Below are 22,919 nucleotides of genomic sequence, written 5' to 3'. Positions count from 1 at the left end.
GGGCGGTGGTGGTGGCGGCTCAGGGGGTAGAGCGGGTCGTCCTTTAACCACAAGGTTGGTGGTTCGATCCCCGGCTCCTCCTGTCCACATGTTGAAGTGTCCTTGAGCGAGACTCTGAACCCCAGTTGCCCCCTGGCACTGCTCCTGATGATGAGGAAGGGTCAAAGGTCCCATTATGTACCTGTGTGTGTAAATAAGTACCATGTTCTTTATGAAGACAGTAAATCTTAAAGGTCCCATATCGTGCTCATTTTCAGGTTCATACTTGTATTTTGTGTTTCTACTAGAACATGTTTACATGCTGTAATGTTAAAAAAAAAAATTATTTTCCTCATACTGTCAGCTTGAATATGCCTGTATTTACCCCTCTGTCTGAAACGCTCCGTTTTAGCGCAATTTGACGGAATTGCAACAGATTTGCATTGCTAGGCAACAGCTTGGGTTGTTTACTTCCTGTCAGCTGATGACATTCACATGACAGACAACAACAGGAATAAACTGGGACACATTTAGAATGTTTACATTTAAAATTGAGTCATGGGTCTAAATATTGTATATTTGTGACATCACAAATGGACAGAAATCCTGACAGCTTGTTTCAAATGCAGAGTTTCTGAAGACGGGCTGTGTGTATTTCCCTGTGGATTGAGTGTTTTGATTCTTTGACAGTATTTATAAAGGACTTAAGCCTGCTTTATAGTAAAAAAAAACATGAAAATCTCACTTTTTTATAATATGGGACCTTTAAAATGAAGTGATTCAGGCAACAAATGAGAAATAAAATAAACTTCAATAGAGACCCATGAAGAAGAGAACCTAATCCACTGAAAATATCATTTATAATAAGAAACAGACTAAAAGTTATTATCGATGTGTTCGATCGATCAGCATGAAGCCATCATCTATTCATGATTGGAGTCTGTGTGTGCACGCATGATGTTGCGCGTGCCCGCGGCGTCGTGAGCGCGCCTCGTGGTGCTGATGGAGTCGAGCTTCATTCAGACTGAAACACAGAGACGCTGCTGGATGAAGAGCATCCGATCACATCATCGATCCGCGATGATCGATCAGCGTCTGCAGGCGCGCTGATCGGCTAAACGAAGGGGCGACAAATCAGCGTCACCAATCAATCAATCAATCAATCAATCAATCGATCACACCTGATGTGAGACAATCAGCTGACCAGGAGGAGGACGGGTTCTGGACTCTGGACCGGTTCCTGGATCATGTGACCGAGGAGCTGCAGGATCGATCCCCGCTGGAGGGAAACCTGCAGGTGATCCAGGTATAGGAGATCATCTCACCTTCACACCTTCACACCTTCTGTCACATGGAGAGAACCGCACACCAGACTCCATTCAAAAGTTAGTCATTTTAAGGTTGCATCACTTGTAGCAACAGTTCACAGCAATGAGAACAAGCATGAGTAGTGTCCTCGACTTGCTCATGGACTTCTCTTTAATTCGGCTCACAGTTAATAAACAGAGGACTCATTATTTAATATTAATATCTGGTTTGTTTGAGGTGGTGTGTTGTTGTTGTTGTGCCGCTCCTCTGCGGTAAAACGCGCTGTAGGGCGGCAGGAAGCAGCAGCAGAGATACAGGTGATCTGGTGATCTGGTTGATCAAACACCTCAAGACAACTTCATTTATCTATGATGGCACTGAATTTAATTTGTTATGTTGATGGAAAAATGTTGTTTCTGTTTGTCGGCGTTGTTGTTATTATGGGATGTCCCCACCCAGCAGCCACGTGTGCACTGTTAAGAATTTCCCAGTAAAATAACAGGAAAGAACTGGCAGCAGGGTTGTCTTTATGTTACTGTAAAATTAACATTATTATACTGTCGCTGAAATTTACAGCTTTGTACTGTAAATGAAAATACAGTTTGAGCTGTTTTTTTTTTATTCATTTCACAGTATTTTACAGTTAATTTACTGTTTAAAGATATAGCTGTTTTTTCACCTTTCTTTTACATTATCTTACTGATTTGTTTTAATGCACTATTTAGGTTGTATTTCTTACATACATTTTAATAAACATTATTTTTTGCCTATAGATGAATAGACTTAGCAGGTTACAGACATAGGAATAGTCACACTAAATACAATTAAAGGCACTTGTTAGGAAAAAGGCTATAATAGACTTGTTGACACTTTTCCCAAAACGTATGTCTATAGCTGGCAACAAGTAAAAGTACATTAGTATAATCAGTAATATGTACTGAAAGTATCCAAAGTAAAAGTACTTAATTACTATCAGCAACATGTACTTAAAGTATCCAAAGTAAAAGTACATTAGTATTATCAGCAACATGTACTTAAAGTATCCAAAGTAAAAGTACATTAGTATTATCAGCAACATGTACTTAAAGTATCCAAAGTAAAAGTAAACCAGCAACATGTACCTAAAGTATCCAAAGTAAAAGTACATTAGTATTATCAGTAACATGTACTTAAAATATCCAAACTAAAAGTACATTAGTATTATCAGTAACATGTACTTAAAGTATCCAAAGTAAAAGTACATTAGTATTAACAGCAACATGTACTTAAAGTATCCATAGTAAAAGTACATTAGTATTATCAGTAACATGTACTTAAAGTATCCATAGTAAAAGTACACTAGTATTATCAATAACATGTACTTAAAGTATCCATAGTAAAAGTACACTAGTATTATCAGTAACATGTACTTAAAGTATCCATAGTAAAAGTACACTAGTATTATCAATAACATGTACTGAAAGTATCCACAGTAAAAGTACACTAGTATTAACAGCAACATGTACTTAAAGTATCCATAGTAAAAGTACATTAGTATTATCAGCAACATGTACTTAAAGTATCCAAAGTAAAAGTAAATCAGCAACATGTACTTAAAGTATCCATAGTAAAAGTACATTAGTATTAACAGCAACATGTACTTAAAGTATCCATAGTAAAAGTACATTAGTATTATCAGCAACATGTACTTAAAGTATCCAAAGTAAAAGTAAATCAGCAACATGTACTTAAAGTATCCAAAGTAAAAGTACATTAGTATTATCAGCAACATTAGTATATATATATATATATATATATATTTACCGTCTCTCAGTTTGGTCTGTGGGACTGCTCTAAACACTGCAGTACCCATGAGCCTCAGCGGCTGTTGCTATGGAGACACTTCCATCCAGAGCAGTGACATCACAGTTACATCATATTCAGCGGTGAATTTTTCAATCAGCTGCCCGGCAACAGACTCTCTGAAGCTCTCTGATTGGACGGCTCTTACAGCAATGCACTCTGGGACTCGTAGTTTGACTCCTGTAGAGGTTCTGATGATCCAATCAGTCTGTGAGTCTGTGACTCCGCCCACTCAGCTGCTGTATCTGTGATGTCACTGTGATGCCACTGTGATGTCATCTAGTCGCTGTGCCATGTTTCATTCTGTGAGAGTCTACTGTACCACACACACACACACACACACACGCACGCACGCACGAACGAACGCACACACACACACACACACACACACACACAGAGAGAGTGCCCTGAGGGTTGAAAGGTTATTGGCTGTCTGCTGGAGCTCTCAGCCAATCAGATGCGAGTATTCAGAGTTGGGATTTTCTACATTGTTGCCATGCTGAGAGTCTGCTGCCTGACCTACATTTATCCTCCACACACACACACACACACACACACACACGCACACACACTCACACACTCAGACACACACACACACACACACACACTCAAGTGTAGTCTGTATGTATCAGTGTGTCAGTCATCAATTCTTCATGTTACCTGTGTGTGTGTTTCTACCTCTGTGAGGACGTTTCCATGCTTCAGTTTAATTGTTGTCACACAAATGAGGAGGAAGAGGAGGTAGGAAGAGGAGATAGAGGAGGTAGAGGAGGGAGAGGAGGTAGGAAGAGGAGATGGAGGGAGAGGAGGAAGGAAGAGGAGATAGAGGAGGGAGAGGAGGTAGGAAGAGGAGATGGAGGAAGAGGAGGAAGGAAGAGGAGATAGAGGAGGTAGAGGAGGAAGAGGAGGAAGGAAGAGGAGATAGAGGAGGTAGAGGAGGTAGAGGAGGTAGGAAGAGGAGATAGAGGAGGTAGAAGAGGAAGAGGAGGGAGAGGAGGAAGAGGAGGTAGAGGAGGTAGAGGAGGAAGAGGAGGAATATGACTGTATATGACCTTATATTACCTTATTAGGGATGCTAATTTTCAACTTTTTTTAAACCGTTAACCGACCCTCGTTAACCTTATTAACTGTTAACTGACAAGATTAGTGCGTTGCATGCAGCGGTGCGCCAGCTGCAGTGTCTGAGCACAGCAGACGACTGCGTCCCCAGTTCACCCGTCCGGGGGCGTTACTGTAGCAGCCATGTGGGGTTGTCGGTGGCGCTATAGCCGTGAACGTAGCTGTAGAAGTGTGCGTACAGTTTATTTGTCGGTGAATAAATGCTACAACTCCTCAAGACCTGAGCCAACTTCCTCTACCAGGCAACGCCGCCTCAGACTCTGTTAAGGTGGGCTGTTATGGTGGACCAGCTATTCTCCTTTAAGTTACCAGCCGCTCCTCTGAGTAGTGCGCAGCTTTTGAACTATTTGTTAATATTTCTTTTAACCGTTTAACCGATAGCATTAATTGGTTAAAATTCTGTCGGTTTAACGGTTAATTATTAACATCCCTAGAGCGTATATGACTGTATATGACGGTATTTGACGGTATTTGACGGTAAATGACGGTATATGACTGTATATGACGGTATGTGACGGTATGTGATGGTATATGACGTATATAACAATATATGACCGTATATGACCTTATATGACGGCATATGACTGCATATGACCGTATTTTATGGTATTTGACGGTAAATTACCTTATATGATGGTATATGACCGAATATGACGATATATGACCTTATATGACGGTATGTGGCGGTATGTGACCGTAGATGGCGGTATATGACGGTATATGACGGTATGTGATGGTATATGACCGTATATAACAATATATGACCGTATATGACCTTATATGACGGCATATGACGGCATATGACTGTATATGACCGTATATGGCCGTATATGACGTGTATAACCATATATGTTGTATATGATGGTATATGACCGTATATGACGATACATGACCGTATACGTATGACCGTATATTATGGTTTATGACCGCTTATGGCCGTATACAGTATGACCGTATATGACCGTATATGACCATATGTGACCGTATATGACGCATGCGGCAGGTACCAGCGTTACGACACATCAGTGGGCTGAACGGAGATGATGATACGTAGGTGGTGGCAGCAGACTGGCAGTTGAATAAAATCATGTGGCTATAGACTGCTTTAACTCTGTAACGTTGCATGATTGTCCATATAGTTAATGACAATTAATAGGAAATTAATAGCACACTTTTTTTCTGTTCAAAATGTACCTTAAAGGGAGATTTGTCAAGTATTTAATTCTCTTATCAACATGAAAGTGGACAAATATGCTGCTTTAGGCAAATGTATGTATATATTTATTAGGGCTGTCAAAGTTAACGTGATAATGATAATGCATTAATGCAAGTTCGTTTTAACGGCACTCATTTTTTTAACGCATCAACGCAACTTGCAATTTTTAGGTTGAAGTGGGCTCAGTTTTAAAGTTAGAGTGAAGATACTGGCATCATATGAAACTAGAAGACACAAGGAATCCATTGGTGATGAGGACACTCAGAGTTTGAGAGCAGACGAGTCGAAAGATGAAAATCTAAATTGGATCAGATTTAATATCCCCCCCCCACACACACACATACACAATTTAAATCCTCCTCTAATCCGTCAATCCTCATTTAGGTTTATTGACACACCATGTAAAGACAGAGCGCCCAGAGAGCCAATCACAGTTCAGGAAAGAAAAACAAGCTTCAGATCAGACCTCATGGAGTTTATCAACTTATGTTTTAATTGATTACTTTATGAAGCTTTAATATTAATGCAATAAACGTGATGTTTACTATGTTTAATCAGTGAGACATCACTGAGTGATTAATGAAACATGTGTAATAACAGCTGTCCTGTGATCAGTCCTATCACAACCTCACTGATCTCTGCAGGATTTCTTTCCCAGAGTATCTTGCTTCTGTCCTGCTGAGCTGCTAAACGTGGAAACAGATAGATGTTTGAATGTGAATGACCTGTGTGTGTGTGTGTGTGTGTGTGTGTGTGTGTGTGTGTGTGTGTGTGTGTGTGTGTGTATGGTGGGGTGGGGGTTCTTTTGTTTTACTGTGGGGGGTCAAACTTCACATCAACAAGACAACGAAAGTGAATACAGAGAGTTTACATTAACATTTCAATGACACAAAGATACAAGTGTATCCTCATGTTACCAAAATAAAGGTCTGCCAGCCAACACATGGTGCCTTCAAATGGAACTCATGAGCTGTTTACAACATGGGAAGTCGTGTACATGATATTCTGGCACCGCTGCTAAGCAACGGCAATATTAACGTTACTGTCGGCGTCTAGAAGCCACAGAAGCTAACAATTTAGCAAGCTAGCAAGTGGGTAACATAATGCAGTAAATGCATAATGACAGAGGAAAAAGATGAGGGCGTTGGGAATATCAACATTTACCTCAGACATATCATAAAATTACCAAGAAAAACAATAAACGACTAAAATGACAATATATTAACTTATTACGCAACACCATCCCATTTGAAGGCACTAACAGTCTCCAACACAGTTACGTTCCCATACAACTAAACTGCATCACCACAATATGTTTTGTAGGAAATGTTATTTCTCACTGACTATGGTTGCAGTTTTAAACACGTGGTTAACGTTGTAAACTGAAACAAAACAAAACAAATACACAACAAAAGTACTTCGTTAGGTTTTGTTTTTTTTCAATATTATATTTATTGTTTTTTTGTTTATTTTGAAAGAACAGAACAAACATTCACAAACGTCCCCAAAAATAACTTTATGGTACAAAGAAACTTAAAAAAACTAATATTAATATAAAATAAGCCAGTATAGATACAGGAAAGACATATTATATACAAAAAATAGATTAATAAATAAAAAGAATATACACAAGTCAAAAAAGTAAAATTAAAAAGAATAAAATCAAATCAATTTATATATACATATATATACTGTATACATACATACACATATATGCACATGCAGTATATACGCATACAAAAACACATATACATACAATCAATTAAAAAGATCAGTGTACTATTCAGTCATCATCCTATTCTATTTCCCTATTCACAACCATCCTGCTCCAGCACTTCGTTGAAACAAAAAAACATGATAGTCTGGTCAGACAGACAGACAGGCAGGCAGGCATATATATATATATATATATATATATATTTATATATATATATATATATATGTATATATATATATATATATATATGTGTGTGTGTGTGTATTTGTTTTGTTTGAGTATACAAGGTTAAAACTGTGACCATAATCTGTGAGAAAAAATATACGTTGATATATATACTGTGTGCAATTTTGAAGTTTTATCAAAAACATTATTTATAATAATATTTACTACTAATAATATATATATATATATATATATATATATATATATATATATAATTACAAACTTCTGTTTTCATGTGACCATGAAAATCAATGTGAATTTCCTGTGAGATCAGTGCTGCACTTTTAATTTGAAACAATGGAGCGGAAGTGACGTGTGTGAGCGCAGGTAACTTGACTGTAGACTCGGAGGTGAATCAGTGTGAGAGCAGAGAGCTGAGAGACGCTCAGAGGAGATAAAACCGAGTTTAACTGAAGAGGAGAAGAAGTTTAATCTGTTCTAACTTCCGTTAATGACTGAACCCGGTAATGTCCCGCCTTTAATCCGGATTCATCCCGTCTTTATTCCGGATCTCCCCCCTAAGGTCAGTAGATGTGTGATGGTTCACTCTGAAGGTATTTAACTGGGTTATTATGAACTGTGTCTGCTCTCATTATAATCAATATCATCAGGCTCGCATTGACTTCAGGTCTTAATTACAGCTCATTGATTAATTTCAGTTGAAGTTAATGAAGTCAGTTAATTAATTAATTAATAATCAATCATTTATGATCAAAAACTTCAGATTAATGGTTTAATCAGAAAGAATCACTTAGTTTTAATAACTTCCTCTTTTATTATTCTACTGTTGTTGTTGTGTGTGTGTGTCAGGGGTGGACAGAATAACAGAGACACATGTGAGCTGAGAGCCCCCCCCCCTCATGTCTTAATGTCTGTAGATGTTATGATGGAGAATCATGATCGTATCTCAGTGTTTGTGTCCAACACGCTTTAAAGTCTTATAATCTCGTCAAGCAGACCTTAACCAGATCTCTTCATAACGGAGCAGCAGATCATTCAGTTCTTTATTAACTCTTAGTAGTGTTTACTGTGGCCTGTGGAGAACTGGACTGATGTGGTCTGTCCTGGTCCTAATGAGTACTCGGTCTGAGACCCATGAAGATAAACACCTGGACACGGTTTTCTAAATCCTGCTGAGACAGAAGTCTTTATTTCAGATGACAGTCGGCTGATTTTGTCTTAATGTGGATGTTAAAGTTCAGGTCTGAGTCCAGGACTACACCCGGACCTCTGGGGTCTGAGTCCAGGACTACACCTGGACCTCTGGAGTCTGAGTCCGGGACCTCTGGTGTATGAGTCTAGGACTACACCCGGACCTCCGGGGTCTGAGTCCTGGACTACACCCGGATCTCTGGGGTCTGAGTCCGGGACCTCTGGTGTATGAGTCCGGAAACTCTGGTGTATGAGTCTAGGACTACACCCGGACCTCCGGGGTCTGAGTCCTGGACTACACCCGGATCTCTGGGGTCTGAGTCCGGGACCTCTGGTGTATGAGTCCGGAAACTCTGGTGTATGAGTCTAGGACTACACCCGGACCTCCGGGGTCTGAGTCCGGGACCTCTGGTGTATGAGTCCGGAAACTCTGGTGTATGAGTCTAGGACTACACCCGGATCTCTGGGGTCTGAGTCCGGGACTACACCCGGACCTCTGGGGTCTGAGTCCGGGACATCTGGGGTCTGAGTCCGGGACCTCTGGTGTATGAGTCCGGAAACTCTGGTGTATGAGTCTGGGACTACACCCGGATCTCTGGGGTCTGAGTCCGGGACTACACCCGGACCTCTGGGGTCTGAGTCCGGGACATCTGGGGTCTGAGTCCGGGACCTCTGGTGTATGAGTCCGGGACTACAACCGGACCTCTGGGTTCTGAGTCTGGGACTACACCCGAACCTCTGGGGTCTGAATCTGGGACCTCTGGGGTTTCAGTCCAGGACTACACCGGGACCTCTGGGGTCTGAGTCCCGGACCTCTGGGGTCTGAGTCCAGGACTACACCCGGACCTCTGGGGTCTGAGTCCAGGACTACACCCGGACCTCTGGGGTCTGAGTCCAGGACTACACCCGGACCTCTGGGGTCTGAGTCCAGGACTACTCTGTGATAAAATAAAGAAAAGAAAAAGACTATAGAAAATGACATCACACCTGGAGACTCTGCTCTCTTCTGATTGGCTCACAGACTTGAGGTCACTGAGACCAGAACACACTGTTACTGTGTGTGTGTGTGTGTGTTTGTCGGGTGTGTGTGTGTAGACTGGTGATCTGCTCCATGTTTTGGTTTGAGGGCAGAGAGACTACACACACACACACACACACACACACACACACACACACACACACACACACACAGTAACTCTGTTGAATATTTAAATCCTGTATTTGCATCTCTTTGTCTGCAGCTGCACCCTTTCATCACCCACTGAGAGTGTGTGTGCGTGCGTGCGTGTGTGTGTTACTGTGTGTGTGTGTATATAAATCTGTTTGATGTTAAACGTCTCATGTTTTAATGTTCAATTTCTGATGAACTCATCCGTTTATTTACATCATGTTTACATCATGTTTACATGATGACATCATCATGATCGTGTGACCTGTAGGATTCAGTGTTTGCAGATTTGGGTTTTTACTGCCCAGATGTTTCTGCTGCTGAGCGTTGAACTGCTGAAGGTCTGGAGAGTGAAACAGGACAGAAAGTCTGCAGGTCTGAACACGAGCCAGGAGGAATTTAGGGGGGGGGGGGGCAGAAATAACAAACGGGAGACGACCATTTGGTGTCTTTGTGTGTATATATATATATATATATATATATATATATATATATATACACATGTATAAATGAGGGTGTTTCTGCAGCTCCGGTCACTTTTTGACTCTCCCAAATTAAAAATAATCAACCTCTGTGAATTTTATTACATATAGTGGTTAAGATTTTAATTATTTATTTTTTATGGTTTTCATCACTTGTTCTTACTAAATGTCCTCACCACAATTTTATACATTTTGCTTTTTTAATTTCTATAATATTTTTAAGACATTTAAATTAATTTTCGTCAAACTTTGTGCATCATTGTAAATATTGCTATAAATTTTTTTTTTTTTAAAAATAGGGGATTTCATGATTTTCTCAACACCCTGAAAAATGTAGACGTCAACCATAGATCATATGCAAAAAATAGAAAATATGTTGTGTTCTATGGCAGATAATGTAATTCTAATGTCTAAAGGACATGTTGCTGAAATTACACTTTTGCTAATATTGCAGATAAATGGCAGCTAGCAAGTTCTGCTACGTTAGCATCTAATATACATGAATTCAACAGTGATATTAAGTTATTTATTAAATGTTACTGAGCTGTATGGTAAGAAGAAGAAGAAGAAGAAAAGGTGATCTTCACCTTGTTTATCTTGATCTAGAGAGTCACCTTTGTGGGCGGCCCAACCTGTCATCCATGTGCTCACCTGCTAACATCTGTTTCCATGGAAACCAGATTTGTTTGGTTTTGAGTAAAACTTTTACTACGGTATTTGTTCAGTGTCGCGGTAAAGACTCAGAAGTGTGGGACAGGCGCATTTAGATGAAAAAATCCTATAAATGATTTGTAAACAAATGAATAATTAGTATGATATAATAAAGTAATATGTATTTGAAACAATTCCATTTGAAATAATGTCATATTATAATTGAAATAGCTCATTTTACATATCTCAACATTGAGACCACAGCTGAGGGACATGAAGAAAAGTGGTGTTTGGATAAAAATGATAATGATTTAATACTTTTTATTAAATCACATTATTTAGTAATTATTTTGAAGTCAAGATTGGTAATAACACTGTGTATATATTTAACATAAATCCAAAATTTCATTGCTGGGACTTAAAAATGCCCGTAGTTCATATAGACTGTGAACCAGTCTGCTCGCTCTCTCTCTCTCTCTCTTTCTCTCACTGGTTTCCTTTTTTTATCGCTCATTTCCTTCTTCCTGTTTGGTGTTGGGCTCCACTTCCTGTTCTCAGGGACGCTCGGCGTGTTGTCCTGCAGTCAGAGGACATCTTGTTCTTTAGGTGAAAGGGTTCAGAGAGGTCAGAGGTCAGGAGCTACAGGGAACTGTCAGGATCTTGTTCATTTTAAAATTTATTTGAATGCTGTTTATTTTTGTAAAAACATAAATGCAGTTAATTTATTATTTCATCATTTCAGTGAAGATACAACAGCTGATCTCGCTGCAGGATCTCACCTGGACGTTGTGTTTACTGTCAGAGAGCTGAGCGTCTTCTTCACCTGAGAGACGCTCACAATAGATAACCTCCAGATAACACTGTGTTTAGTCTACAGACCTGTGTGTGTGTGTGTGTGTGTGTGTTTGTGTCTCAGTCGTGTCAGTACTCGTCGTTCTTTCTAAATTTTTCCTCTAAAACAGTGAATCTCAGTCTGATCTCTCACTGTTAGAAGATACAGACTCAAACCAGCAGGGAATGTATCTACTAACCACTATGACCAGTATAACCAGTATCCTGATATCTCCTCATCATTAAAACACATCAGTGAGCCTCACTGTTGATCCTTCATCACCATCAACCGTCCTGCAGTGTTCCTATTATTTTGTTATTTTCACTCTTTTAAAGGGACTATTTGTAACTTTCAGAAATGCTTCTTAACAGCGACACCTGTGGCCGTTAAGTCAACAAAAGTCAGCGTCGGGCTCGCGCTTGCTCGCTCTAAATATACCTGAACGAGCATCACTCAAAACAGTGAGGCGACACAAGTCAGCTAAAACCACAATATCACTCTATATTTCAGCTGCTTGGCAGTAATGTTAGCTGACCAGATGAAGGTCTCTCCATGAACATGATTTAGATCTGATCCTAGTGTTGGCTTTTCCTGCCTAAGTGCAGGCTGAAGCAGCGGGGCTCTCCAGCATGTCTCCCTGCTCTCTCCGCCTGCAGCCGGAGAGAGCAGAGAGACACCGGCACCCGGTCGGTAACGAGAAGACAACGTAAATCTCTGTAGAGCTCCGTCACTTCACAAGACACGGGAAACCTCTGTTGGTCTGGAGGAGCTGCAGCAGTTATTTCTGCACAAACGTCCCCTGTGCATTCACTAGATATTCTCAGAGCTAAACTAACTCTTCTGCAGTGTGGAGTGAGCGCGCGTTCACGTCTAGAGGTGGAGCGAGCCGAGCTGTCTGAGTGAAGGAGAGCAGGCAGAGGAGGAGGGTACAGCGGCTACACGCGAACGCGCATGTGTGACGACCCGCTACATTTATGCGCGTACAAAGTTACAAATAGTCCCTTTAAAGTCACCAGAATGCAGGAAACAAAGTCTCTGAAACTCTAATTTTTGGGTTTTGAAATCCTCCCTTTCTTTAAGGTCTCAAGGTTGGCAAGTATGTCCATCCATCCATTGATATATACATTTGTGTTTTAAATCGGGCTCAGGTTGGGCTTGGACAGAAACTCGCAGGTTCCTGTCGGGTTGGTCCGGATTCTTTGGGCCTGATTGTAGCTCTAACTCCGCTCACATAGAATGGAAGTGAACCAGAGGCGATTATTCGCCAGTGTTCATTTTGACCGTGCCCTCATCACTGTTGTTTTGGTGTTCCTGACTTCTGATTGGTCCTCACTCTGTCCTCCTCATCTTCTTTTGTTGTTGTTCTTATCAGGTCAGAGGTTCTGAAGTCGGTTTAACTCCCTCCACGGGCCGGCCTGGGACCTGCAGCTAACAGCTAACAGCTAACCAGCGAAGCCGTCCTGTGGCTGGTGTTCAGGCTGTTGGATGGCCACAGGAGTGAACTACTGGAGCTCTTATGAACCCACTTACAAGGTGACATTGATTGACTGACTGACTGTCTGAGTTCATGTGATGTTTCCTCCAAACTGCTGACAGACACCTGTAGACAGGTGACAGGTGACCTGAGACAGGTGTGAAGATCTATAAAGCAGAGTTCCTGAATAAAACCTGACACCACTGAGACGCATTGCATTCACCTACAGGAGAAAACACCGACGTGGTTCAGAGGGGTCCAGCAGCGCCCTGTCAGCATTTATTTCACAACAATGACCGGCTAGCTGTACATTATCTTTTACATGCTGTTGTTGTTGTGTGTTTGTCTGTGATCGGGGGGACAATAAAGGTTGAATTGAATGTGTTCCGCAGGTGAGTGAGTGTGTGTGGGGCGGCGAGGAGGAGTCGAGCAGTGAGGAGGGAGGAGGCGGGGTCACATGGGAAACACAAGCCATGGAGGTCAAAGGTCAACTCATCTCACCTGGTGAGAACAAACAACAACAACAATAACGTGATGATGTGTCTTAATGAGGACACAGTGTGTTACAATGTGTGTTTGTGTGTTACAATGTGTGTGTGTCTGCAGACCCTTTCACCTGTCCAGACAGGAAGCAGAGGGAGCGAATGGCAGAGCTGCAGGAGAGGAGGCGGGGCCTACAGGCGCTGCTGGGCACACGATTGGCTGAGCTGAGACGCATCTGTCTGCAGGAGGCGGTGAGTGATGTCATAATTGGACCCCTCACTCCTACAGGGATGGTCCTATTTCATTTGCGCCCGTCACCGTGACTCGCGCGCCAATCGGCTTGTTGTGATAACCTCGGTACGTGTTACCGGCTAAATATTTCCAGGCAGAAATCACACTTGTGACATTTGGTTCCACATTACGTGCATCAGTCTACATACCGTGTGATCTGCTGCGTGCACCAGACCGTAACCGCCGGGCCGTGACCACCGGACCGTGACCGCCGGACTGTGACCACCAGACCGTGATCGCTAGACCATGACCACCTGCGCGTGACCACTGTACCGTGATCACCGGACTGTGACCAGTGGAACGTAGCCAGTGGAACGTAACCGCCGGATCATGACCACCTGACAGAGACCACTAGACCGTGACCAGCTGACCGAAATCACCAGACCGTGACCACCTGACCGAAATCGCCAGACCGTGACCACCGGACCATGACCACCAGACCTCGGAGAGCTAAGCATTCTCGTGGACCCGTCCTGGGTCACAGTCTCGTTCCCGTTGAGTTTTTATGAACTTATTGAACGTTGCTTTAATATGATGTACTATAAAGTGTGTTTTCCTGTGTTGTCATTGGTCAGGAGCTGACCGGTGCTGTTCCCAGTGACTTCCCCTTGGAGGCGGGGGAGAAACCCCCCTGCGTCCGACGGAGAGGTGGGACGTCTCGCCAAGGAAACAGGAAGTGTCGAGCAGAGGTGAGACATGTGACCTGCTGTTGTTGCCTGTTGGGCTTGAGTTTGCCATGATTTGGCAAATTTTTTATGCTAAATGCAGTACCTGTGGGTTTCTGGACAAAATTTGTCATTGTTTTGTTTTGTTAATTGATTTACAATAATAAATATATACATACATTTGCACTCCCCAAATCTCCCTTTAAGGTACATTTTGAACAGATAAAAATTGTGTGATTAATCACGATTAACTATGGACAATCATTAAATATTTTAAGCGATTGACAGCCCTAGGTCTGTCATGTTCATGTTACTTAATATAAAACTAAACCTGAGTGTGTGTTTCTGTGTGTCTTCAGGAGGAAGACTCCCAGCGTTCAAAGCCGAAGAAAACTTTATTTAGCGGAGCTCTGAGGAAACACAGTGACTCTGAACACAATACACAGACGCACACACACCACGGCAAGAGGACTGTACACAGAGGCTGCCACACAGGTAACGCGCACACACACACACACACACACAAACACACACATACACATGCACACACTCACACACTCACACACACACTCAGCTGGCAGTAGATGAGAGGCCATTGTTTCAGGACGACGAGGAAACCTGATTCTTCTTCCTGCCTTTATTCTGAATCTGACTGCGTGTGTGTATGTGTGTTTCCAGACGACACAGTGAGGTCAGAGAGCAGCTCGACATCATCAACAGGACTGGATAACGGTAACACACTTAGTTAAAGCTCCCTCTGCTGGCCACAGTGGAAACACCTTTATAGAACACATAAACTACACTTTACTCTGCTCTTATTTTGGTAGTTTCACTTCAAAACATAATTCTACATCTGTCTGTCCGTCCGTCTGTCAGATGATGGTGTGTCTCAGAGTCGTCCCCCGCTGGTCTCTGCTGGTTCTCCAGTGGAGGTTTTCAACCAGAATAAAACCAGGAGGAACTCACTGCACAACAGGTACACAGACCTCTTCCTGTCACCTCAAGTGGTTCGTCAAAATAAAAGCTACAGAAGAGTTCTTCCTCTGCAAAAGAAATATAAGTAGAACAGCTTAGCTTCTGGTCATGTGACCAACCTGTTAGCTACCACTTATTTACCTGTTAGTTACCACTTAACTACCTGTCAGCTACCAGTTAACAGTTATCTCAGCTGTCCTCATTGTCAGTCTTCTCTCCTCTTTCAGGACGGACCATCCAGAAACTCTGAAGGCCCACAAGCCCCTCCCCCCTCCTCCTCCCTCCCATCATCCCCCCCTCCCCCTCCATCCTCCCACTCCACCCCCTCGTTCTCAGGACTCCTCCTCCTCCTCAGGCCCGTCTGACCCAGGACCAGCGGGGGAGGGCGGGGCCAGGGTTAATGCAGCCCGTCACAGTAACAGCTCCGATGGCCTCCTGGACCGCATCGCCCCCCTGGAGGAGGACGGGGGGCAGCAGGGGGGATTGTGGCTAAATGGTCTGCCGGGTTCCAGAGGAACGAACACCGCCGGAGCATTCAGGAGCTCCGAGACGCTGACGGACGGACGGACGAGGGCGAGGGCGAATAACGGCGTCACAGAGGGGGGAGGGGCGGGGCGAGGGAGAGGAGGGGGGTACAGCGAGGTCCTGCTGGACTACGTGTGGGGGAAACAGCAGCAGCTGCAGCGACAGCAGTCCCAGCCCAACAACAGGCAGCCAATCACAGCGCTGCTCTACAACGGCTACTCCTCCCAGCAGCCCCTGGGAGCCCCGCCCACCTACCGCAGTCACCTGGGCGACCAGCGCCGAGTCAAAGTGACCCGCACCAAATCCTGTGGCCCCTTCCTCCCGGTGCAACAGGGCCAGACTGATACCCACAATCCTCCTCTGCCTGCCATCCAGCCAGACCCCCACCCCAACCTGCTGCCCCCCCGACCGCCACAGCTGCCCCCCGCCCAGGACGCACAGCTGGAGGAGGCCACCAGGAGCCTCCACAAGGCCCTCGCCCTGGAGGGTAAGCACTTCCTGTTACATCATCAAGCTATATTTTTTAACCTCATGTCTGTTGAGGCCCCCCCGGTACTCGGGGGCCCGTGCATTAAGGCGCCACAGGGCCACGTCCCCTGATGCTCCGCCACTGAACAGATTTAAATCTGAAGTTCAGCTTGTTTTTAAATGTGAATCTGTGAAGATAAAATCTCATGAATCTTTAATGATGTGGAGATAAAACTGGGTCACTGCAGCAGAAACAGTCCGTCTGCATGAAGGCTTCTGCTGTTAAAGGATATGACGCCACCTGGTGGGAGTCGAGCAGAATACAACTTTATGGATCATAAAGACAAGACAGGGACAAGAACTAAACATTATTAAACACAGATGTGGTTATTGATGGGAGGTTGGAGGTAAAATACAGTTTTGAAAATGAAAACTACGTGCCAGGTTCATTATTTAAAATTAATTGTAAAAATGTATAAGGGTTAGAACATTAGATAGAAGTATACGATGGTCATCCCCATGCTTATTTATGTCTTAAGAGTTGTTGCAGCAATGTTTAGGTTGATACCATTTGTTGCACAGATTTGGTGCTAAATTTAACCATTTTTTAACACTCGAGAATTGATAAAAATGATCAATAATCCCTCCAAAATACCACATTAAGACACCAAGACCTTGAGGAACACCGTAGAAAAAGCCATGCTGGGATTTGGTATCAAAAACCTTTGACATTTGGAGATTTCTGCAAAAAATAAATTTTTCAGCGATTGGATGGCGAACACTTCTGTTGTGGAAACTGCTCAGAAACCCTCTTATTGTCAATAAGAAAAACCATCCCTCCTCTGAATGCTCTAGGTCTTTAGTTTGTGCTTGTAAAGTTTCATGAGGCTATTTAGCCTCTTTCCCGACAAAGTGGTATGACATGGTTGGTACCAATAGATTTCTTAGGTTTCCTAGTTTCAGATGATATAACTGTATCTTAACTCTAGCTCTAAAACTGAACCTACTAGAGCCTCTGAAAGACAGTAAAGTCAGTCGGGATCGCGGGAGGGTTTTAGAGGGTTAACATCATCTGTAATCTTTCGACAGGTCTGAGGGACTGGTACCTGAGGAACACGATAGGCTCCGCCAACCAAAACCAGGCCAACGGAAAGGTCAACGCAGGGGTCAACACTAAGGCGAACGGAGGGGTCAAAGGTCAGGCCGGAGGGGGACGAGCTCTGCAAGGCAGACGGAGGACTCACGGCGGCATCCAGCAGTCAACCTATCAGACGGAGACAAGTCACAATCCGCCGCATCACAAAAAGACGCTGCCGCATTCAGCCACGTTCCACGGACACCCGCTGCACGGCAGGTAGGAGTCAGGTCACCTGTACCGGTCCAGATCTACTGGTGTTAGAACACCTGTACCTGACCAGCTCTCTGTCTCTCTCTCAGGTCTATGGACGGCTCTCTCTACCACGACTCCTTCCCTCCTCAGAAACAGGAAGACCTGCCGTCTCCTGGAACGCTGGTCTGACTCACCGACCAATCAGGACGCTAACGGACAGATACGCGGACCAATCCCGGGCTGGCTTCCTGGGATCAACACCTCTCTGGACTGTGGGTCCTGCCGGTTCTTCAGCAGAACCAGGAGAACCTCCTGCTGCTCACCAGGACCTGCAGCTCGTGGTCTCTTCAGGGTTCACCAGCTATGGCAAGCTGTTTTAACATTTAATAGCGAGACATGAGATTCATTAGAGCAGGGGTCTCTAAGCAACCTGCGGCTCCGGAGCCACATGCGGCTCTGTAGCTCCTCTCCAGTGGCTCCCTGTGGATTTATAAAAATGGAAATGAATAACTGTTTTTTGTTGACATTTTCATTTTTATTTATCATTGTTGTAGGTCTATAGTACGACGGTACGACGGCGTATTAGGGCCACATTGAGGGAAAAAAAAATCTGAGATTTCCAGAATAAAGTCATAATATTACGAAAATAAAGTCATAAATTTAAGAGAAAAAAGTCGTAATATTATGAGAATAAATTCGTAATATTATAAAGTAGTAATTTTACGTGTTATTTTTCTTTTTTTTCTCGTAAACTTCTGACTTTTTTTTCTCGTAATAGTATGACTTTATTCTGGAAATCTCCTGGCCCTAATACTCTGTAGTATATTTGCACTTTGGCCCTCACTGCCTTAGACTTATATACTATATACCTAGACTATAAGCTGTGGTACCTTCATCACAATGATCAAATGTTTTGTGGCTCCAGAGAGATTATTATTTTTATTTCTTTTGGCCTAAAATGTCTCTTTTGATAGTAAAGGTTGCTGACCCCTGCATTAGGGTTATCTGAAATCATTTTGCCTCATCAAAACTCTAATTCAAGACGTTATAGATATCTGGAATAAGAATTCTGACTAGTCACAATGTAATTGTGGAGATCTCTAATAGTCAAGCTTAGCTATTAAATGTGAAAACAGTTTGCTATAGACCACCAGCCGGTCGACCTCAGAGGCACAAACACCCCGCCCACCATGATGTCACACAGAGGACGATTATGTCACCGTCGTGTTGGAGGCTGCAGTTTGACCTCAGGGTGGCGTTCCAGGCGTTTACTGCTCAGCCCACACAGGATTCTGGGTAAAAAAAAAAACACAGCTGCCATGTGAAACATTTAAAACTGAACTGCAGGTTTTTTAAATTTTCTACGAGGACTTCTTTAATCTGTAATGTGACTCTGCTCAGACAATCAGGACCAAACCAGAGTTTATTATGAACTATGACGATGATGATGATGATGAAGAAACTGTTGCACTCTCTCTCTGAGGACAGATAATCACCAGCTGACATCACCAGCTCAGTCCAACAGACCAGCCGTTTTTAAAGTGTTTTAAACTGATCAGATCAGGTGACCTGTTTGATCCCTCAGGTGAGTCCAGACAGAAACCAGCAGGTGAGACTCTTCAGGTATTCTAACAGTTTGGACTCAACGTCTCTGCACTAATTAAATAAGAACACCAGAACAGACGGGTCGCTCCACATACATCTATGACTTCCTCCTTCCCAGTGAAGAACCACTAACACCAGTAACACGTCGTTGTCTAGAAGGTAACCCACAAGTTGCGAAAACGTGCAAAACATGTCGCGAGATTCACTGCCTGACGACCTATCCCAACCTTAACCATTCAAGGTCAGTGCCTAACCTTAGCAGGTTAGCTCTCTATTAGCAGGTTAGCTGTCTATTAGCAGGTTCCTCAGACGGTCCCATTTCCAGAGTTGGGAAGTCGTTCTTCCGACTTCGGTGTGTTCATGAGCATTAAGTCGTAATGTGGAACCGACATGGCCGCCACGAAGAAGACGTGTTGTATTTTGCTGCTCAGAGTGTTTAAACAACTCGTTGATAGCTAGGTGAGCCATGAAATACGATCGGGAACTAATTTTTTACGATCATTCCAACACCACAAGAAGCTTCACCCCCAGCTTCCTCGATTTTTCGCACTTTAACGAGAAGCTGTTGGCGTGTGAATGAGTCAGTAGAGTAGGCGGTCCTCCACCTGTGAATGTGGTCTGAGTGATCGGATCACCCAGGACGCATGTTAACGCCAGGTGTGAACAGGGCCTTAGAGTCAGAATCCAGATCCAGTCTGAGAGCAATAAGGGGGACGGGGGAGTCCATGTTGTGTTCCGATTGAACTATTTTAACTTTTCAGGATGAGAATCATTTGCAGCGACAATCAGACGATGATGTCACAGTGTTGATTGATTGATTGGTTTATTGATTGGTTTCTATATGTCGACTGTACTGAGCCTGTTTTTGTAACGAGCTTCAGTGAAACTCTTTTCTACAAATGTCCATGAACTCAACATGAATGAAATGCAACTTTTTAAAAGATGTCTGATGGTGTCACAAAGACTTTAATGATCCGTCAACATGTTTTATTATTGAATATTGAATAATAATCAATAACATGTTTCTCTGTGTTGTGTTAGTTCCTGACTGATGACTGATGTCTGTTCTGAGTTCAGTTCTTTAAAAAAAATCATTCAGCTTCACAAAAAACTAGTCTGACCTCCAGTTTCCTCCAACGTGAAGCTGCGGTCACACGACGCGGTCACACGACGCGGTCACACGAAGCGGGCACATTAAAACACGTGATGAGGAAACTTTTCACCCTGAACCAGAGTTCAGCTGTTAATCGGCACATTTAAAAGATGTAAAGTCCCGAGTTGATTCATGAGAAGGGTGAATCTACCAGGTGTGATGGAGTTACCTGGTGTGACACAGCTCCTCCTACAGGCCATAGACGGGTAATTAAATCATCTTTTGAGCCAAACAGTAGCCATTACATTAGCCCCGCCCCCTCCACAGGATTGGACGCTGCTGCTGTCACTCTCAGATTGATTGACTATTAATTGATCAATGCAGGTGACTGATAAATGATTATCATCTGCTGCTGCTGATGACGGTTCGACTGAATGATGTCATCTAACATCCGTGACGTCTGATTGGCTGCACCAGCTGTCATGTGACCGCAGCTTCAGAGGAGCAGAAAGAGTCCCATCATGCACTTCTTCTAACTCACACCAAAGCAGAACAGGAACCTGTAAATGCACTCAGTGACTGTGGTGTGTACTCTGCCGTAACGCAGTGTTAGTTCTGAGTAAATACTCAGATTACAGAAATACTGAGGTCATCGATCCCCAGCGGAACATCACCAGCCACCAACCAAACTCTGTACAAAATTATGAGTATTTAAAAAAAAGTCTATTTCTTCGTGTAACTCAGTTATATTTGATGTATGTCACTGTTGCAGTGTGAAGTATTTCATGCTGGTGAGGAATACAAACTGACCTCAGCGTCCTCTGTGCTACTACCCTGGCAGTATCTGTTCAGAGTACAGACTACTGTACTTGTGTAGTAGTACTAATACTCTGTTGTACCAGTATTAGTTCTGAGGACCCGGTGATGTTGTTCTGTGTCCCCCCTTCAGGTCCAGGACCAGCTGTTGTCCAGCTGTGAGGACACTCTTGTCAGTGTGACATCACAGCTGTCTCTGCCATGATGCGTTCAGGTGCACTGTGTACACAGTCTAAACTTTATGTAAAAAATAATTTTCTATCTTTTTTGGACTCTTTTGTCAATTGTACTTTTTTCACTCTTTCTGCTGTTTGATGTAAAAAAAAAACGCTTCGTGTAAATAAAATGAGTGACACACTGTAAACAGGATGTTTTTAAATAAAGTTTTCTCTGCACTGTTCCCAAACATCTGCCTGCGATTTAATCAGTATTATATCTGTTTTAATATTGACTGTTTGTATGAATCAGAAATTGGTTCTAACAGCGTCACCTGTGGCCGTTAAGTCAACGAAAGTCAGCGTCCTGTTGCTCGCGCTCGCCCTTGTGCACGCGCTACCTGAATGTGAGCGAGCATCCGTCAAAACAGTGAGGCGACACACGTCAGCTAAAACCACAATATCACTCTATATTTCACCTGCTTGGCAGTAATGTTAGCTGACCAGACGAAGGTCTCTCTATGAATCACTGCTGATCCTAGTGTTGGCTTTTCCTGCTTCAGCCTCCCGACCGCGGTCGGAGGGAACAGGGGAGACACCGGCACCCGGTAAGAGACGATAACGTTTCTCGCTGCGGAGCCCCGTCACTTCACAAGACACGGAAAACCTCTGTTGGTCTGGAGGAGCTGCAGCATTTCTGCATAAACGTCCACTGTACATTCACTAGATATTCTCAGAGCTAAACTAAGTCTTCTGCAGTGTGTAGTGTGCGCGCATGCACGTGAGAGTGGAGCGAAATAGCGAGAACGAGTGCGGTGTGTGAGGGAAGTCAAGCAGGCAGCGGAGCAGAGGAGCAGAGTACAGCAGAGACTCCGGTCCTGGAGACTAAAGCTACGGTCTCCCCCCCTTCCTCTTACCGCGGCCAACACTGTTTTGCAAGACGGGCTTCACTAGATAGAACTTTGAGGTTTTGGTGCTTCCGTGTAGTTTGTGTTGGAGTCTGAGTCTGAACAGCGAAGCCACACGGGATTGACTGTTTGTACCAGTTAGTCATACAGAGGCATGAGTTCTGGATCGATTTCTCTGCAATCAGAAATTCATCTTCTTTAACCCTTAAATGTTGTTTTTAATAAAAACATCCACACCTCACCTCACTTCAGAGACCCGTTATGTAACACTGAAATACAGTGCAGTTATATTATATACAGTTATAAACCAATTATCAGATCAGACTTCATTGATTTCACAATAAAATAAGAGATAAGATAAGATATTCCTCTGTTAGTCCCACAGTGGGGACATTTGCAATCAGATAAATGAAAGAGATCAAAGCAGACTGACACAACAT

The 22,919-nt window shown here is 43.3% G+C and overlaps 1 protein-coding gene across 2 annotated transcripts; it reads left to right on the top strand.

Annotated features, from left to right (window-relative positions):
- The first annotated feature begins 868 nt into the window (after nucleotides 1–868).
- Nucleotides 869–21,828, top strand: ccdc120a (coiled-coil domain containing 120a). 2 transcript variants are annotated; one of them, XM_074644915.1, is made up of 11 exons: nucleotides 869–1,285; nucleotides 13,064–13,224; nucleotides 13,558–13,669; nucleotides 13,772–13,899; nucleotides 14,515–14,628; nucleotides 14,964–15,099; nucleotides 15,283–15,336; nucleotides 15,481–15,580; nucleotides 15,807–16,591; nucleotides 17,662–17,926; nucleotides 18,010–21,828. In XM_074644915.1, exons 2-11 carry the CDS (start codon nucleotides 13,177–13,179, stop codon nucleotides 18,089–18,091), a joined length of 1,824 nt encoding a protein of 607 aa, XP_074501016.1. In that variant the 5' UTR covers nucleotides 869–1,285; nucleotides 13,064–13,176; the 3' UTR covers nucleotides 18,092–21,828. The 2 variants fall into 2 exon arrangements, with proteins under 2 accessions (XP_074501016.1, XP_074501017.1); XM_074644916.1 differs by lacking the exon at nucleotides 869–1,285 and adding an exon at nucleotides 7,739–7,929.
- Nucleotides 21,829–22,919: the final 1,091 nt, after the last annotated feature.

Source organism: Sebastes fasciatus, chromosome 8, assembly GCF_043250625.1.
Source record: "Sebastes fasciatus isolate fSebFas1 chromosome 8, fSebFas1.pri, whole genome shotgun sequence".
In the NCBI taxonomy this organism is placed as follows: domain Eukaryota; kingdom Metazoa; phylum Chordata; class Actinopteri; order Perciformes; family Sebastidae; genus Sebastes; species Sebastes fasciatus.
The sequence above is the reverse complement of the archived record's forward strand: the minus strand, read 5'-3'. Positions and strand labels throughout refer to the sequence as shown.

Coding starts and splice junctions, on each gene's coding strand:
- ccdc120a (XM_074644915.1), top strand. CDS start 13,177: ATGGCCACAGGAGTGAACTACTGGAGCTCTTATGAACCCACTTACAAG. Junction 13,900..14,514: donor GCATCTGTCTGCAGGAGGCG/GTGAGTGATGTC, acceptor GTCATTGGTCAG/GAGCTGACCGGTGCTGTTCC. Junction 15,337..15,480: donor ATCAACAGGACTGGATAACG/GTAACACACTTA, acceptor TCCGTCTGTCAG/ATGATGGTGTGTCTCAGAGT.